Source organism: Tuber melanosporum (assembly GCF_000151645.1).
Source record: "Tuber melanosporum whole genome shotgun sequence assembly, scaffold_79, strain Mel28".
Taxonomy (NCBI): domain Eukaryota; kingdom Fungi; phylum Ascomycota; class Pezizomycetes; order Pezizales; family Tuberaceae; genus Tuber; species Tuber melanosporum.
In genome coordinates, this window is record NW_003299127.1 from 92100 (window position 1) to 109276 (window position 17177).

Consider the following 17177-nt stretch of genomic DNA (forward strand, 5'->3'; position numbering starts at 1 on the left):
TCGAGCTCACGACGTACAATCGTATCGCCCGATGTGAAAGTGCCAAAATTTCGCATGGGGCTCCCTGGAAAAAGGTATCATTCATTGCAACCACATACTCTCCCACTTAGCCCCTCATTCTCGCTCTACGGTTTTTTTATTATTACCATTTTTAGGGTTTTCAAAAAGCTTCATATGTTAAGTTACCCACAGATTCGGTAACGCGGTATGAGATTTTGGTAGATTCTCATGGGCGTTGATGTTACCCGAGTGGGGAAAGAACTGACCCTCTTCGTGGAAAAAGGTAACGAGACAAAACGATTTGATCCAATACTCAAGTACTATGATATATACGTCCAAGTTTGGTGTCATTGCCAGGAAGGTTTGCTTCCTGGAGCATTCTACAAAAGTGGTTCTTGGTGTTTGGGTACAGAACCTTAGTCAAGCCAGGCGGTGCCAGTTTTGTGAACCGCATCCGCTCAAAACTCACTCACCTAAAACCGTCCCGACTTCGAGTGATTCTTTATGAATTAAATACCACACAACACGATAATATTATCATAATAATTATGATAACACCAGCGCAGAACGGAGTAACACGTTATGATAATATGATATAATAAATTTGGATATCGCATCACACCCCCACCATCATCCCCCGTTTACCCTATCCCACCCACCTACCCTAACCCATCCACCAGTCCATCATCACAATCCACGACGGGTACTTCTAACCAGAAAGAAAAAAAGAAAAAAAGAAAAAAAAGAAAAAGAAACCAAAAACACGAACAAAAAGAGACTACAAAGACCTATATGATAATAAATAAATAAATAAAAAAGAGTAAAACACCTAGTTACTTACTCGCTCAAGCGCATATCGAAGCACCAGCGAACATTTCAAGAGGGAAGCAAGTGAAAAAAAGAGTAAAGAAGCTAGATTGGCAAGAAAAAATAAAAAGAAAACGCCTCCGGAGTTACAGCTAATGAAAGGATATCCCGACTTTTTTATTTCACAAAAAAACGAGAAAGAATGGAAATAGGGGAAAGATGAAAGATCGATGGCAAGTATGAAAACAAACATAGCAATGAGGAAGAATGATAAAAATTAGGAAAAAGAGCGTGATTTTTTGTCGAAAGGAAATTCGTGGCTAGCTACGAGTGAAGCGAATGATATAGGTGGGGGAGGGCAAGATAAGGTAAGATAGGAGCAAATATGAGGGGTACATATCAGGTGCAAGGGTAGAATTGAAGAAGGAATAAGTTTAGCGAAATTCTTCCGTCTATACTCGTGCCTCCGCAAACAGAAAACTAAAAGAAAGAAATCGACTGAATGCTCGCTCAACTCCAATTGACAGAAAACCGAAAAGAAAGAAAAAAACATTACCAGGCTAGCACCCACTACTCAGGCTACTCGAGCAAGAGCGGGAGAAACGGTGGAAATGGAAAACTGGAAAGGAAAGGTCATTATGTATGTATACTGAAAGCAAAGCTTTTTAGTAGCGCTCATAAGCCCTACCGGAGGACCAACAGAGTTTCCTAATCGCAGTAGCCAGCAATAAATTTCCATAGTAACCCCTCTTAGCTTCATGCTTTAGATATTCCGGGCGCTACCACCCAGTCAAAGCATGGCCCCATCTCCCTCAATAGGGCTGACTGGCTGGATACTTGGCAACTTCAGATCCAGCCTATCGATACTGCTACTACCGTCTGGTGTGAGCCTAGGAGGTTGAGTATCCGCCGCCAAACTGAACTCCGATGCTGGAGTTGTGGGTGGACGACCTATTTCCACTTGCAGACTTGATTGGTCAAGATCCTTGTATTTCCCCTCATCGCTGTGAGCTCCGAGCAACGATTCTTGGGGAAGCGGTGGGGAAGGTTGGGACTTTCCCTCCTTCCGCTCTTTCGAATCCTTACTAGATCCCCCTTTACGGCGTCCGACCCTGCTGAGAGACCTAGCAATAAATCTAGGCTCCGGTGATGGTGTCTTTTGAGGCCGAGCATTAGAGCAATTTGACGGATAACGGTCAACATTGGTTTGACTGGTCGACCGCGACTCGGGTGCTGAGGAAGCGTCGTGGTATTGGCTCTGGCCAGAAGAGGACGTCGAAGGCTGCCTACTTGGAATAGCCCTCCTGTACTCTTCCTCTTCCGTCTTGCATCCAGCCCAACATTCATCCCAACTACTAACAAGCCAATTAAAGCAAAACCGATCAATTCTAAGGGTAGAGCAGAATATCATGCCAAGATTAGCAAGATTCATTTTGTTTATGGCAGAAGCGCCGCAAACAGCACTCAGATGAGAAAAGAGATGGTGAAGTAGATAGTAATTCTAAATTGTATTTGTTAGGTATTTATTTCCAAGACAACCAGTCGATCAGACGGGCAGGGAAGATGACTCACATAGGGGGGTAGTTGTGAAAGCTCGTCGATGAACGCCTGGGGCGGTTTTGGAGCATCTGTTTGATCCTTACACTTTTCGTATACCCTCTTTTGTACCTCCGGGGGAAGTACAGCTTCGGGCACTATTGTGATATGTTAACGGGAATAAACCAGAATGGACATACTATTGGCGTATACTCACATGACCGGAACCATGCTTTGAGCAAAGACGATACAGTATGGAGGTCATCGGGAGGATTGTCAAAAAGATCTACGTCATGCCCTGAAAAGCCCCCCCCCAAAAAAAAATTCAGCCTTGAAGTGTTCAGGGGATCGTGAAACCATACGTATTTTGAACTCTGCTCTCAGTTCGTCAACAACAGATGTGCTTCCTGGGATTCGATAAATTCCAAGCTCAGGTGGGCCATGCACATTGAGATATCTAAGTTCCATGTTAGCAGCCATCTTTCTCTATCTCAGGGTGGTAATCAAGGGGACCGGGAGACATACTGAAGACATCGATACGCCAAAGCAGGCATCCAATACGCTGCATCGGCAGGTCCCTTCCTCTCCTTCACAATTCTAGTCCGCTGGACTGCTTCCCGTAAATCCATGCCGAAAACATCGATGTCATTGCTAGAATCCCTGAGGCTTACATTACCCCCACCAGAATAAGGTGAACCGATCGGTCCAGAATGGCCATTTTTCTCCTTCCCCTTCTTAATTTTACCCCAAGCCTCATGTCCCTTTTTGCCCAGAAATTTAGCAGCCCCCAATCCACCGGATTGAATTTGCTCTCTTCCTTTTTTGACAATACTCAATAAACTTCCCCCCTCAACTGATGCAGAGCGTTGCGGTGCCGGTCGATCAGGTAAAGGAGGCGGATTATCCGAGGAGCCACGGGCAGGTGAAGCGGGATGCGAATTAAGTTTTGCGAGGCCACTAGAATTTGATGCATCAGAGCTTTGCGACTTGAACGACGGCCTTGTCGAAGCTTTGGGTGTCGACTTCACTCGAGGGCCCTTCATTGTTGTAGAAGGTGAGGGGGATTTGGTGGGTGGAGCCCAATTATCGGCAATCCGCGAAATTGCGGTAGCTGTATTAAGAGCAACCGGCGCCATGTCAGATTTTCCACTGGTCAGTTGTCTCTGCAGAAGCTTCCTTCTCGTAGCCACCTGGTTGGTTGGTGACGGTGATTTTTGAGTGGACGTATCCTTGGGAGGAGCTCGGGGTGGACAGTCAGTTTCAAGCGGTTCCCTCTGCCTTATCTCGTCCTGCTTTGCCGCTACCTTCGCGAATGTAGCGGCTGTCATCTTGTGACCTTCATGGAGATGTTTCCCTTTAACAGAGCTACCGTTGGTCCCAGAAACGGGTTTTGGATCCTTTTTTCCCATGATACCCGGTCTGCGAATGGCAAGAAATGCAATTATGTTTGGCCTTGCTGCGGCTTATGGGATAAACGCGGCGATTGGAACGAGGCCCCTAGCTCCACGTCACGGGCAAACTGATTAAGATGCAGGCCCCTTGTTATTTTTTTCTCGTGTTTTGCAGTCGAATCGATCCGAAGCTGGGGGACTTGCGCTGACGAAGTGGTTGTTCTGGTTTGTGTGGGTGGGTGGGATGGTTGGGTTTTGGGGGGGCGCAATGAATTTCTTGGCTCAGCAGCAGCACTAGCACGTATGCGTGTGCAGTGAACCGGCGGGTGGTTGGCCAGCTTGCTGCTCTTTTGCGGAGGAAGCTGTATGGATAGGTGATGGTGGTTGGATAGAAATTGGAGACCTGCCAACCGGCAATGATTCGAGAAGTGGACCACAAAGGTAGGAACAAACAAACCAAAGCTGCCAAAATTCCCCTCTCTTTGTCTCTCTTTCCTTCCTTCAACAGAGATAGAGAGATGTGTGGATAACAGTAGAGAGAGACTCATGCAGTGAAGATGGTGAAATGGTGAAAGTACTGCAGTTCAGACCATCGGGTGACGCATGTATAAGGAACGTAGCGCAAGGAGAATAGAATGGAAAAAAAAGAAACTGAGTCGTCAGTTCTCTCGTTTCAATTGCATTCCGGCTCTTCGGATGGCGGATAAGGAGGGGGAAGCGAAGAGAGGAGCCTGTCACCTAGGTAGGGTACAGTACGGACCCGTACTAGTACAATACAAGAAAATACGAGGCAGAATAAATAAATTATCAAGATACGACTGGTGAATGCAACAGTGCCACGCAACCGAACCTAAGAAAGGGGAAGAATTCGAACCGCCAAATTATTATTATTTTTTTTTGAAAAGGAGAGGAGGGGAAGATGCCCCCAATTTCTCTCTCAGAGGGATGTAGTTGAGGAAGGGATACGAAGGGAGCTGAGACGGGGATGGGATGAGTGGGGAGGGGGGAAGAGAGACTACAACGTCCTGTCCACGGAGCGGACTGGCGGTCTTGAGGCGATTTGGGTCCTGCAGGACCATTCCTTCTCCGCCATCTACACTACCCGGGAACTCTGTAATGGATCTGTCCACAATCACAAGAGAATATGTACTCGTGCATACTAAATAAGACAAGAGCAGTAAGCCCACAGAGCTTCTAAGCACCCGGCAGCTGCAATTTCAAGGCGAAAATGGGCATCAAAGCTCCAACGTGAGGGAGAACCTTGACATGGAGGAGTGGTAGGCAGGGTTCCCCCCGTCTACTATACGAGTACTCTATCCACCAGTTGGAGTTTTTTTACTCCATACATGCTTAGGGAACTAATGCCTGCCCATACCTCTTCATTCTGCTGATATCGTGCATATATGCCACAGCGCCCGCACATGCACAGCACATGGTCAATTGTCCTCAAGCATCAAACTTACTCGTACAGCACAGGCGCAGAGGCAGGAGCTATGGCCGTACTCATCCTCAACGTCCTTGTGCACTTCGTAAACCTTCACTCACCATACACATAAGGAGTCTACCAAAATCTGCAGTTGTAACATTACCGCACCGGCACCCTCAGAGATAAAGAAGCAAGTACGAGTAGACTATCATACTCGAGTAACTTGAGAAAAAGCAACTAGGTGCGGGGAAGAGAAACATATTGAGTAGGGAGCACTTAGCCAAGTGTGTTAACACTTGCACGGTACTCGAGTACGAGTACTAGCTCAGGTGTCACAAGTTTTGGTACATAGATGCCTTACAAGTACCATCGATAAGTGTCAAGATGATTTCTGGGCGCCCTGGCGGGCGAGGGGCCGATATGGCGTACTTTAGGGGCTCTTGTGCCATGCAGAAAGCCACACACTTCCGGATCGTCGGGTGGTACCGGTGTTCTCAGGGCGGCTCACAAAACCTTCCCTCCATGATACCGTGTTATCATAGCACTGCAATATCGCTAATAATCGATGTGCAATCTACGCACAGCATATCTCTGTGTGCCATTTTTTATGATACGAGCGTTATCCGTTCACCCGTTCGGAGGAAAACAAAAAGCCCTTACCTTCGCATGGATAGTCCTCCCAAAGACATTTCTGTCAACAATTACTCGAGTACCGGTACTGGGCTCGTGGAATGGAGCCGGCCCATCCCTTGTGCGCGGGGGGGGGGTGCCTGGTGTTTTTTTACCATGGACCTCCCTGGGGGGCTAAGCTGAAAAAGGACAAGTCCAGGGGCATTTCATATATTTCTGAGGCTTGGCCTGTAACGCATTCTAAACAAATCCTTGAGTTGCCGAACGGGATAATTAGTCTGCCAAAGAAGATTACCGTCCAACTATTCAACTGATCTAAGCTAGACACGGTACAAGTCCGAGTACCGTACAAGTACAAATTCTAGGGCTAGGGTTTTTTGCACAGTTAATTTAGGTTAACCCGTACAAGTAAAATAATCTCTGTCTTGTACGAAAACATCTGCCGTATCCCTTGTCTAGTGCCGCACCGCACCATTCCTCCATCATACAGGTATAAGTATGATACGGTACTCGAGTACGGTCAGGTTTTTCGCCAAGACAGAGTCTCGGTTAAGGTTGGATGGTGCTGGGGGTCTGAAATCAGTCCAATGGAATTAACAATGAATATATCCTAAATAAATATATAGGATAATTAAGAAAAAAAATTTACATTGAACTATCCAATATTTACGCTCTTCTTTACTTCTGTGAACTCTACCACCCCGATTGTTTTAGTATTAGGTCAAAGAAAACAGCTTTTGCATATACCGGTACTCGAGTACTGGTACTCACAGGCAGTTTTTGGTGTCTACGACGACAGGGTCTGGCATGGTGATCAAACAGGTGCCACACACTCAACCGCATTGTATCGGACACCTCAAACCCACCACTTCAGCTACCCCGTTAATATTGAAGTGCTCATAACTACTAAAGCATTTTTCCCATATAATACTGACCCAATTAACAAACAAAGTTCATGGATACGAAGAAGAACAAATATTGAATAGTCCTATCAAAGGGTTTTCTTAATTATCTTGCTCATTTTAAGATGTGTTCATTGCTAATTCAATTGGGTGATTTTTTAGTTGTTGAAATGCCTCCTCCTTTTAAGAACCCCAGCACCGCCCAGCCTTTATCATCTCCTTGGCTTGGCGAACCCCGGATAACTTAAGTTAATAGGGTACAGGTATCCCCCCACCATCCGTCGGTCGAAAGAATTTATATCATAATATTCGAGTAATAATAATTATATACGGACCGTAATATACCGATAATTATCTCCAAACACTTCCTCTCTCCCACCTACTGTGTAAGGCTGTTTTGCTTGTGGCCAGAATTAGGATACGCCCTCTTACCCTGCGGTCGTCTTCCATGGCGGCGAGGACAGTCAGCGGCGATTATTTGGATCAAAATCTAGGATAGGTGTGAAGTAACGGTGCGGTACGACATCGGGGATTCACTGCTTGGCCATACCCTACGTGGCTATTGATTCCCTTCCATCAGATCGGAGTGACGGTGAATGACCGCACCGCTACTTTCAAACACTCCCGCAACAAAACCACGGTCCTAACATCTTTGCCCCGCACAGACAAGTTTTCTTATATCATACAAGGGGAGATAGTGACGAGTAGAGATAGAGATGGACCTGCATAAACCTGCTCATTAAAAAGATATCTATTACAAGTACTATCCATATATGAATATCCTAGCTGATCAATCCCCCCACCCATGTTTCGTTATGCCGGTACACGTGTACTTGTACAATACCCTACTCGAGTAACTTACTCCCCTAGTCGAGCAATATATGAACCCGGGCCGTGGACCAGCATCTCACATACCACCATGTCCTGAGGCAAGGGACTGACATAAGGGACCCACATTCCCCTCTCACGAGCTCCGTCGAGGCGAAATTCTAAAGAAGATGGGTAGGAAGGGCTCTGCCTGCCTACTACTTCACTCCAGCTTGTCCAAACGAGTTGTGCCATTACGGTGTGCTGGGCGGTATGATACAAAAACAATGACCATCTCGGCGAGACCACACTGCGCTCTTTGCATCATGATATCCTTCCCCATTCCCCACCACCACCACACCACCGTCTCTGCGTGCTGACAGTGTGGTGAAGCAAGATACCCCGGGTATAGCGGTAACAGGCTGGCTCCCCATGCTTGGATAATACACGTGCACCCGTTTCCGGACCCTTGTCTTCCTCGCGTAAAGTTCGGATTTCCCTGGATGCGCGTTCCAACAAGGATGTACTGTACGAGTACTGCGTTCTTCGGCCAAGCTCCGCAATTACTGCATAGCCGGCCGGTATGCGTGCGGTGGCTTATCTTGTGTTGTATGATACCGGTTGTGCTGCGGGCGTGCGGGAAGAATACCGCTGTTTCTGTGTTTGTTTGTTGAGGTTTTTTTTTTTTTAGATGGTTTAGGATTGCTTGTAGTCTTGAAACGTTTCGATGATGGTATAGTCCTTGGCCGGAAGCCATCGTCACTTTTGCAAGATGAGATACCTGTACTGTGACAACATATCAAATCTGATAATTTATCTCATCCAGCTTATCCATGACCACTCCTAAAATACTAATGGTAAACTACTTTGTTCACCAACTGTAGAAAAAAACCATTCCCCAACTGACTTGCTGGTGGGGGTTGGAAATTGGGGGGTGTGGATGATGAGGACAAAATTGGTGAGGTCAATAACTCATAAACTGATGGAGGCGAAGAAATGGCTTGGCCGTAGGTTATGATAGTAATGATGAACGTAATAGAAACACTTAGATGCGATAATAATTGGGGAATTCGAGGAATGTATTTATTCTAAGTAGGGAGATGGGCTTCTATATTTACATAATAGTAGGTATGGCCAAGTTGTAGTCCATGTTTTAACACTTAAGACTACGCCTATTCATATACATGTACAGTACAATAATCCTTATGGACCCTGTACTTCTGTTTACTCCGGGTACTACAACTATCCACTTCTGGAATTATTATCCCTTAGAGAGGTTCAATCCTTAGATGCACTAAACCTCATTATTTTACATCTCTAAGAGATACTGTCATAAGACCCTATATGAGTAGTTACAGGATAATAGTTGTTTGATACAATTAAGGATTTATGGAATTGGATGAACTTATCTGTTGGGTCCTGAATAACTTACGGTACAATAAAGTACTAGTACTATGGTAGGCTGAAACTCTGCATGCTTGTATCCGTACTTATTCTCAAGTACCGAAATCTGGTTGCTTGAGTACCTTGGTATTGTATACCCAAGTAACATAATAATTACAGGTACTGTTGCTGTATTATACTGGATGGTTGGTCAGCATTTCGCGAGCAAAAGCTTTGGGAGGATTCGTACACAAGAAAAGCATTTATAACTTAACTGCTTTGCCAATAAGGTAGAAGCACCGCTTCCCATTCAACAAATAAACCTACTAGTTTTGAGATCAATTTCCGAGCGTACCAGTTCCTGCACCAATGGCTACTTTGGTTGATAATTAACACCCTCATCACCCCAATGGTTGGGCTCTGGTCAGTAAGAGTGCCGTATCAGAACTCAATCATGAGAGAAGTGGAGATGATGTGAGAGAAGTGGAGAAAAGAAAATGAAGAACCAATAAATTCTTTTGTTCTCGTGTCACCGGGGGAAGGAGGGCGGTGTCACGTGGCACCTGGCACTGACGGGTGTCGTCAGTTCAACGTCTTGGCGGAATTTGCCAGCTGGACCCGCTGCCCGCCCTTGAAAACTTTCGCCGTTCTATTCTCGAGGGAGAAAGGCCTTTTTCCTCATCATCGCGCTCAAAACAGGAACTCTTCTGTTCCCCGTACAGAGGGCCAGGATGGCTATTCACACTTTACACGATGGAGTAACGCTCTTAAGGAGTAATAATGATACGCACATCGGACTTCCGACAGATACGAGTATGCGTTCCTCAGCTCCTTGTTCTATTCCATTTTATTTCGCATCGCATTTTTGACTGACTGACTGTGATTTCGCCTAGGGAGGACCGATTTACCAACCCAGCTAGTTATCTCCACGACTCTTGGATTGGGTGCTTTCTTGACGTTTTGTTTCTTGAGGCCAAGGTGGTCCTCGCTCTACGCGGCGCGGAAAAAGACACTTGATTCAGGTGAGCTGAATGGGGATCTGAGGGGTGGGAGCTCCCTCATTTTTTATCCTTTTTGACATCTTTTCAAAGCTGACAAGTAGGAGGTACATCAGCTGCGTCATTACCGAATTTACCAAAGACTTTCTTCGGCTGGATACCGGTGCTGTGGGAGATAACGGATGAGCAAGTACTGTCGTCTGCTGGTCTTGATGCCTATGTGGTAAGCACTTTAATTGCCCGCACTGCATCGTCGCCATGGAATCTCACGGGTATTTTTAGTTTTTGTCATTTTTCAAGATGTCTATTAGATTCCTATCGATTGCAGCTGTGCTAGCGTTGGGCTTGCTCATGCCTATACATCTGCACTTTGACCACTCGGTCTCGAAACCTCGGGTTTCGTTTTCGGAATGGGCACTCAGACCTGCTGGTCGGGGGATGAATGTCCTTGGTGGTAAAGATAAGGATGAAATCAAGCTTGATGGGCCATACCTTTGGGCTTACGTGGTGTTTGTGTACCTGTTCACTGCCTTAGCAGTCTATTTGCTTCTCGACCAGACCAAAAAGGTGCTTGCTGTCCGGCAAAAATATCTCGGGAATAAAGTCACGGTTACCGATAGAACCGTGAGGTTGTCCGGGATTCCAAAAGTGCTTAGGTCGGAAGATGCCCTGAAGGAATATATTGAAGGCTTGCGGATCGGAAGAGTCGACTCGGTTACTATCTGCCGGAATTGGGCAGTGTTAGATCGTCTTATGGCGCAAAGGCGGGATCTCGTGAGACAGCTGGAAGAGGTATACGTCGTTTACAGCAGGCATCGCAAAGTTGGGAGAGATTTGGAAGCTCTGCCTTTTATCCAACCATCACCCCCACAACCGTTACAACCGGGTGATGAGGAAACACAGCCACTTCTTAACCGGGGCCCTCGTCCTTCTCGTGGGGATGATAGGCCAAAGATGACGATACGGGTTGGGCTATGGGGCCTGAAGAGAAAGAAGGTTGATGCAATCGACTATCTTAGGATGAAGTTAAAGGCACTTGATGAAGAGATTATTGAGGCTAGAAAGAAGGAATATGAACCCAGTTCCAATGCATTTGTTACCATGGAGTCTGTTGCATCAGCTGCAAGTCTCTGACCGCCGTGTGAATGGGACCCCCGCTAACTCTTATGAAGCAAGTTGTGATTCAAGCTGTTCTGGATCCGCGCGCCAACCAAATGACAGCTACCCAAGCACCCGCGCCGCCGGATATCGTCTGGAAGAATACCTATAGGTCCCGCAGTACTCGTCTGATTTATTCATGGGGAATCAGTATCCTTGTCAGTCTACTTTCAATTGTCTGGCTTATACCAGTCACTGGTCTTGCTGGTCTTTTGAACCTTTCAGATATCCGTCGGGTTTTGCCTGGGCTTGCAGATCTTCTGGAGGGCAGCCCTATTATTAGTTCCTTGATCCAGAACTTCTTGCCAACCGCGGTTTTGACACTTTTCAGCATCCTCGCGCCATACTTCTATGACTGTAAGAACCTATAGCCTTGTTCCCGAGAGTCCACTCCAAGGGCAATGCGTTGATCGTGAAGGATTTAGGGCTTTCAAACTGCCAAGGCCAAATCTCACAAGGAGACGTGGAGCTTTCACTAATCAGCAAGAATTTCTTCTTCACGTTCTTTAATGTGTTTTTTGCCTTTACAACCCTGTAAGTATCCATTTCGCAAGCCTAACATTTCAAGTTCTTACATGTGCTGCCAGCGGAACCGCCTTTACCTTCAATAACCTGTGGGAGCAGCTCAAGGGCTCACTCTCCGATACCACAACCATTGCATATGCGCTGGCGCGGTCCCTTGGAAATCTTGCTTCTTTCTACGTGAACCTAATCATCCTTCAAGGAATCGGTATGTTTCCGTTCCGCCTCCTCCAGTTTGGAAGTGTAGCTCTTTATCCTATCATGTACGCCGGGGCGAAAACGCCTAGAGATTTCGCCGACCTTGCCAGGCCCTCGACGTTTTCTTACGGGTTCTACCTGCCGCAACCTATCTTGATTCTCATCATCTGTATCATCTACAGCGTTCTGCCCGCTGGAGGGTTAATTCTTGGGTTTGGTTGGGTATACTTTGTCATCGGATACTTTACATACAAATACCAACTCCTATACTGTACGCACTCTCACCCTCACCCTCTTTGCCTTAACACATCATCGCACTAACCCTCGCTAGCAATGGACCACCCCCAACATTCCACAGGTCAAGCTTGGAGCATGATATTCTACCGCGTAATACTCGGACTTTTCATCTTCCAGCTCGCCATGGCTGGCTTCCTTGCAATCAATCACGCATTCACTAGATCTCTTCTCATCGTCCCACTGCTTTTCGTAGGTATCTGGCTCGCATGGATGTTCTCGAGGATATACGTCCCGTTGAACAAATTTATCGCTCTTAAAGTCGTGAGAGAGCCAGAATTTGTGAACGGGGGCGCTGTCCCTGAGGACACGGTAGAGGAGAGAGAGAAGGGGGAGAGGTTTATTAATCCCAATCTTGTTACCCCGTGAGTGGCGCCAACCCTGTTATTTGTAGTTGTATGTTTTGATGTTGATAATGATTAGATTGGAAGACCCTTGGGTGACCGGTGGCAGGCGCCAACAGCAGCACCAAGAATATGAATAGAGGGGTGGAGGAGAGGAACATTATCGGTGTTTTGGGAATCATCATACGACAGCGAAACGAATGCGCTCTGGAAGGAAGGAAGCAAATTAGAATTGGGGATATACCATTTACTTGCGTAGCTATCATAATGGTCACAGCAACATAGTGCACAAGTCATCGTAAAGAATGGCGCCGAGGCGTTTTAATTAATTTGAACCTTTTCATCATTGTTGGGTTTTTTAGATGTAACAGTCATAAATAATCACTGCATGTTTAATTGCGCATTTGTGAAAAGAGAGAGGAGGACGTAAGCACGATTCTCGTGGAAAAGGAATGGGGGGAAAAAAAGTTTTGCGATCGCGGGAGGACTCGAACTTCCAATCTCTGGTGCCGAAAACCAGCGCCTTGACCATTAGGCCACGCGACCATGTGGGACGTTTACGGTTTGGTACGTTGAGTGGGGCCAGGCTGTTAAAAGGTTTTGCAAGAGCAACTCGTATGAATTATCATATGATACCAACCAATAGCGCCCAGGCATTCCAGCTTAGGCATGGAATATCACTCGTCAAGTGACAACTCCTTCCGTAGCTTGAGTGTGGAGTATCATACTGTACCATACGTGACTAGCGGGAGTGCGCGGGGGGGGGCGGACCAAGAATCGAAGAACCATTCCCGCCGATCCCGTACAAACCCATCGAGGTGGTGATCCACCCCCAGTGTAGAGAGTCTCCGACCTCGCTCCGCCGAGGGCGCGTGTTCGGGTGGTGGGGTGGGATACCGTGGAACTGTGTGGGGCGCAGCGTGGGGAAAGAAATGAAAAGAAGGCAAAATTCGTCCGGTATTTCGTGGGCATGGATGATCAGGGGTTGTCCCCCGATTCCTGACTCTTGAGGATCGTGCCCTGTCTTGTGCCCAGAACGTGCTGCCTAACCGCCACAACGCATGCCCCACGGGTGATCTAATGGGTTGCCTTATCATTATTTATTATTGTATCATAATTATCATAATAATATTATTATTATTATGGGTGGACTATAGATGCGGAACTGGAAAACTAGGTGTAAACCTAAATCCTGGGAGATGAATTGACTTCACTTTAACCTATCCCCCACGTGCTGAAATGCGATAACTCGGGTCGCTGCTACGACATGACAAATTCATTGACTGAAAACACATGTAGATAGATCAAGAGAGAGGGAAAGCGGGAAAGAAGGATGCTGATGTGTATATCGACAAAGACACCGCCGCCGCCACTACAGGAGAAGTACCTAATATCGAAGACCTAAATATCCGCAGAGGAAGTCCACTCCTATCCACCGATCCGCCGAGAACCATGACCCAGAGAACCATATCTGAATCACCGCAAGACTAGTTCACCATCGGGTAAATCCGACTCTCTATCATCTCGGCAATCCTATGAAGCCCCTTATCGATGACGCGCGAAAGCGGCGTTTGCCCGTCGTTCTCCACGGGGTTGGGATCAGTATCCGGTCGGTCTAGCAGCATCCTAACAATCGGCTCAGACGCCGAGTCCGCAGCGGCGTACGACAATGCCGTGCGGCCGCTGTTATCAGCAATATTGGGATCGGTGTCCTCACGCTCCTGCAATATCTTTGACACCTCTTCACACCCATTGGAGGCAGCGTAAGTGAGTGCCGTTCGGCCGTCTCGGTCCACGGTGTTGAGCTCGATGTCTGGTCGTCTGAGCAAGACCATGCCTATCTCGTGATATCCCTTCTGGATGGCAGTAAGGAGCGGGGTTTGGCCGTTGTTGTCGACTGTGTTGGGATTGACGTCGTCTCGAGCTATTAGCATCTGCACTGCCTCGACGCGGCGTCTCATAACGGCATTCGCGAGTGCCGTGGTCCCGTTATCAAGCGTTCCGTTCAGGTCGACGCCCTTTCGCTCCAGGAATAATGAAATCATGTTTGGGTAGAAATTGCCGGCCGCTTCTACAATTGGTTTATCCAAGTTGGGGTCGACATCTTCCCGGGCCAAAAGCATTCTCGATATTAGCTCATGACCGCTCCGAGCGGCGATGGAGAGCGCGGTTCGGTTCTGGATATCCACCCGGTTCGGCTCGACATCTGCCCGTTGTAGCAGCAATTCCACGGCTCCCGCGCTGCCATTCTCGGTGGCCCGGAGTAGCGGCGTGTGGAGTGCATCACTATCCGTCGAGTTAGAGTCGATATCCTCTCGGGCTAGCAATAGCCTCACTCCTTCTGTGCAATTGTTTGCAGCGGCGTGTGAAAGTGCTGTTCGACCCCTAGAATCAGCAAGATCGGGCTGGATGTCTTTCCGATCCAGCAGCAACTTCATTACCCCCCCATGGCTAAAACTAGCAGCCCAAGCGAGTGGCGATTTAAGATGGAATGCGTCCACAGAGTTTGGGCTGACGTCTTCTCGTTCTAGCAATAGCTTCACAATCTCTACATGCCCCTGTTGTGCGGCCCAAGAGAGTGGGCTTCGGCCGCTGCGATCAACCAGATCGGCTTCGATTCCCTCACGGCTCAAGAAGAGCCGTACCATTTCCGCGGAGCCCGTGTTAACAGACCAAGACAGTGGGGTCCGACCTCGCATGCCCGCCCGATTGACATCCACACCTTCCCGATCCAACAACATTTTGACGATATATTTGTTCCCACAAGTCACAGCCCGACACAGCGGGGTACGCCCACCCCGGCAATCGCCCTTGTTGGGGTCGATATCCTTCCGGGCAAGCAACAGTTCCACTATCTCCTCGCACCACATATCGATAGCCCACGCGAGCGGGAACGAGGCATCAACGTGGTTAGGTTCGGGATCGAAGTCCTTCCGGTCGATGAAGAGCTTGGCCACATTCTCGTGGCGGTTCTCCAGAGCGGCAATGAGTGGTGTTCGGCCGCGGTAATCGGCCAGGTTGGGGTCGATGTCTTTCCGGTTCAGGAGCAGCCTCACTATTTCCTCGTGACCCCCCTCAGCGGCCCAGTTCAGCGGGGTACGGAGCCCCCAGTCTGCCAAGTTGATATCGACGGGCCTCCGGAGAGGCAATTCCAGCGGTCGGGTGGTACTGGAGCTGCTGTCCATGTTCTGATAGTTGTCGTTCTAGGCGTTGTTGAGCTGAGGCTCGGGCATGATGAGAGGTGGCGAGGGGGGTGATGAGGTGTCGTGTCAGTTGGACGCTATATCGGCGAGCCACCAGTGTTTGCTGGCTTAACAATAGGCAACAGGGGCGCAGTGAGCCATGCTTCCCTGCGCGATTATGTGTGTGTGATTCACTCAGCAGCCGGCTGCCGGGATCATTCCACCGGCCCGGTCCAATTCCAAATGCTTGGCCATCAGCCTACTATCATATCGCTCTTTTTGTCCGACACAGCACATCACTCGCGGTTCTATCCTGTGGGAACTCTTGGATACCCAAACGCGAGACCCGAAGGAGGTAATTTCCAGGATATGATATTAAAATTTTTGGGAAATTTTCGACCAACCAGTGAAACCAGCGCCAGGATATAAACCACCAAGAAATCTCATAAGAACCATTAAACATTCCCCTCTCCTAGCCATCAACCACGAAGAGCAACAAGCACGAAAAATCGAATCCCCCCTAAACTAGACAACATCCCTCCAGGGGCCCTTCCCCACCCCTTCCCTCCTTCCTTCCTTTTCACACCCCATCCAGTGAGCCAGCGACCTCGCAGTAAAATCCAAAAGCATGGCGAGTAATCCAAATAGTTGGGATGAGAAGGTTATACCCCCAGCACCGCAAACAAGTACAGTACAGTACAGTAGTCTACAGTACGTACTAGTACTGTACAATGCTCTTATAACAAAACCATCTCGTATTTTTCCTTCCCTGGTGATATAGTACGAGTATAGTAGTGGTACTTTCACTCCACGTTCAGAGCATTCTCAAAACTCCGGAAACCGGGAAGGAAGAAGTTCCGCGGTGACCGAGGTATTATAATATTATTATTATAAAAATGAAACGAAAAAGAAAAGAAAAACATGTAATCACAGCAAATGACTCGCTTTCACAACCCCGACACGACATTAATATGATACCACCACCACTGTATGTACGAGTACTGTACTCGAATAGTATCATAAGTATGAAACATCCATAACCATAGTTACCAACAAAAAAAAAAAACAGAATCGCACTTCACCGACGATTACCGTAATTTACAGCCTCATCCCCCCCCCTCCCATCATCCCATATCCGATGCCTACGGCGCAGCGGTCTACTTTGATGTGCTATGCTGTGCTGTGCTGTGCTGTGCGGACCCCACCACCGGTCCCATTCCAAACTCCCTCCTCCCTCAACCCCCCACACACATATGGGGTCAACTCAATTCAGCTCGTTATTAGCCGGTAGCATGGATAGGGTGCGACTGCGTTACGATACCTCATAAACGTGGTGCTCTGGAAGAGTTCTCACATACACTCGAGTACTCGAGTGTAGCGATTGTACAGTATGATACCCCACGCTGAGCCGGGCTATGCGATAAGGCGGCGGTTTGGATGCCCTATCGACACGTCCGCTTCCCTGCTATGATACTGTAGGATATCGGTACGAGCGTAGACGTCAAGTCAGGTTATTACTTGCAAACATAACTTCGTGATGTTCCTACTTGCGGAGTTTAGGACGCCATGGCACAGGTTTGAAAAATGTCTGTGTAGACT

General features: G+C 47.7%; 2 protein-coding genes; one reads left to right on the forward strand and one right to left on the reverse strand.

Moving 5' to 3' along the window:
* Nucleotides 1-793: 793 nt before the first annotated feature.
* GSTUM_00011005001 (uncharacterized protein) lies at nt 794-3934 on the reverse strand. XM_002841646.2 has 5 exons: nt 2869-3934; nt 2706-2800; nt 2561-2641; nt 2380-2501; nt 794-2308 (listed from the first exon to the last, which is right to left on the reverse strand). The coding sequence occupies exons 1-5, from the start codon at nt 3750-3752 to the stop codon at nt 1598-1600; spliced, it is 1893 nt and encodes a 630-aa protein (XP_002841692.1). The 5' UTR covers nt 3753-3934; the 3' UTR covers nt 794-1597.
* Nucleotides 3935-9613: 5679 nt separating this feature from the next.
* On the forward strand, nt 9614-12742 carry GSTUM_00011006001 (uncharacterized protein; the record flags this gene model as incomplete). XM_002841647.2 has 11 exons in its annotated part: nt 9614-9695; nt 9776-9904; nt 9997-10103; nt 10163-11006; nt 11057-11164; nt 11231-11395; nt 11464-11572; nt 11626-11877; nt 11941-12029; nt 12090-12417; nt 12476-12742. The coding sequence occupies 11 exons, from the start codon at nt 9614-9616 to the stop codon at nt 12534-12536; spliced, it is 2274 nt and encodes a 757-aa protein (XP_002841693.1). The 3' UTR covers nt 12537-12742.
* Nucleotides 12743-17177: the final 4435 nt, after the last annotated feature.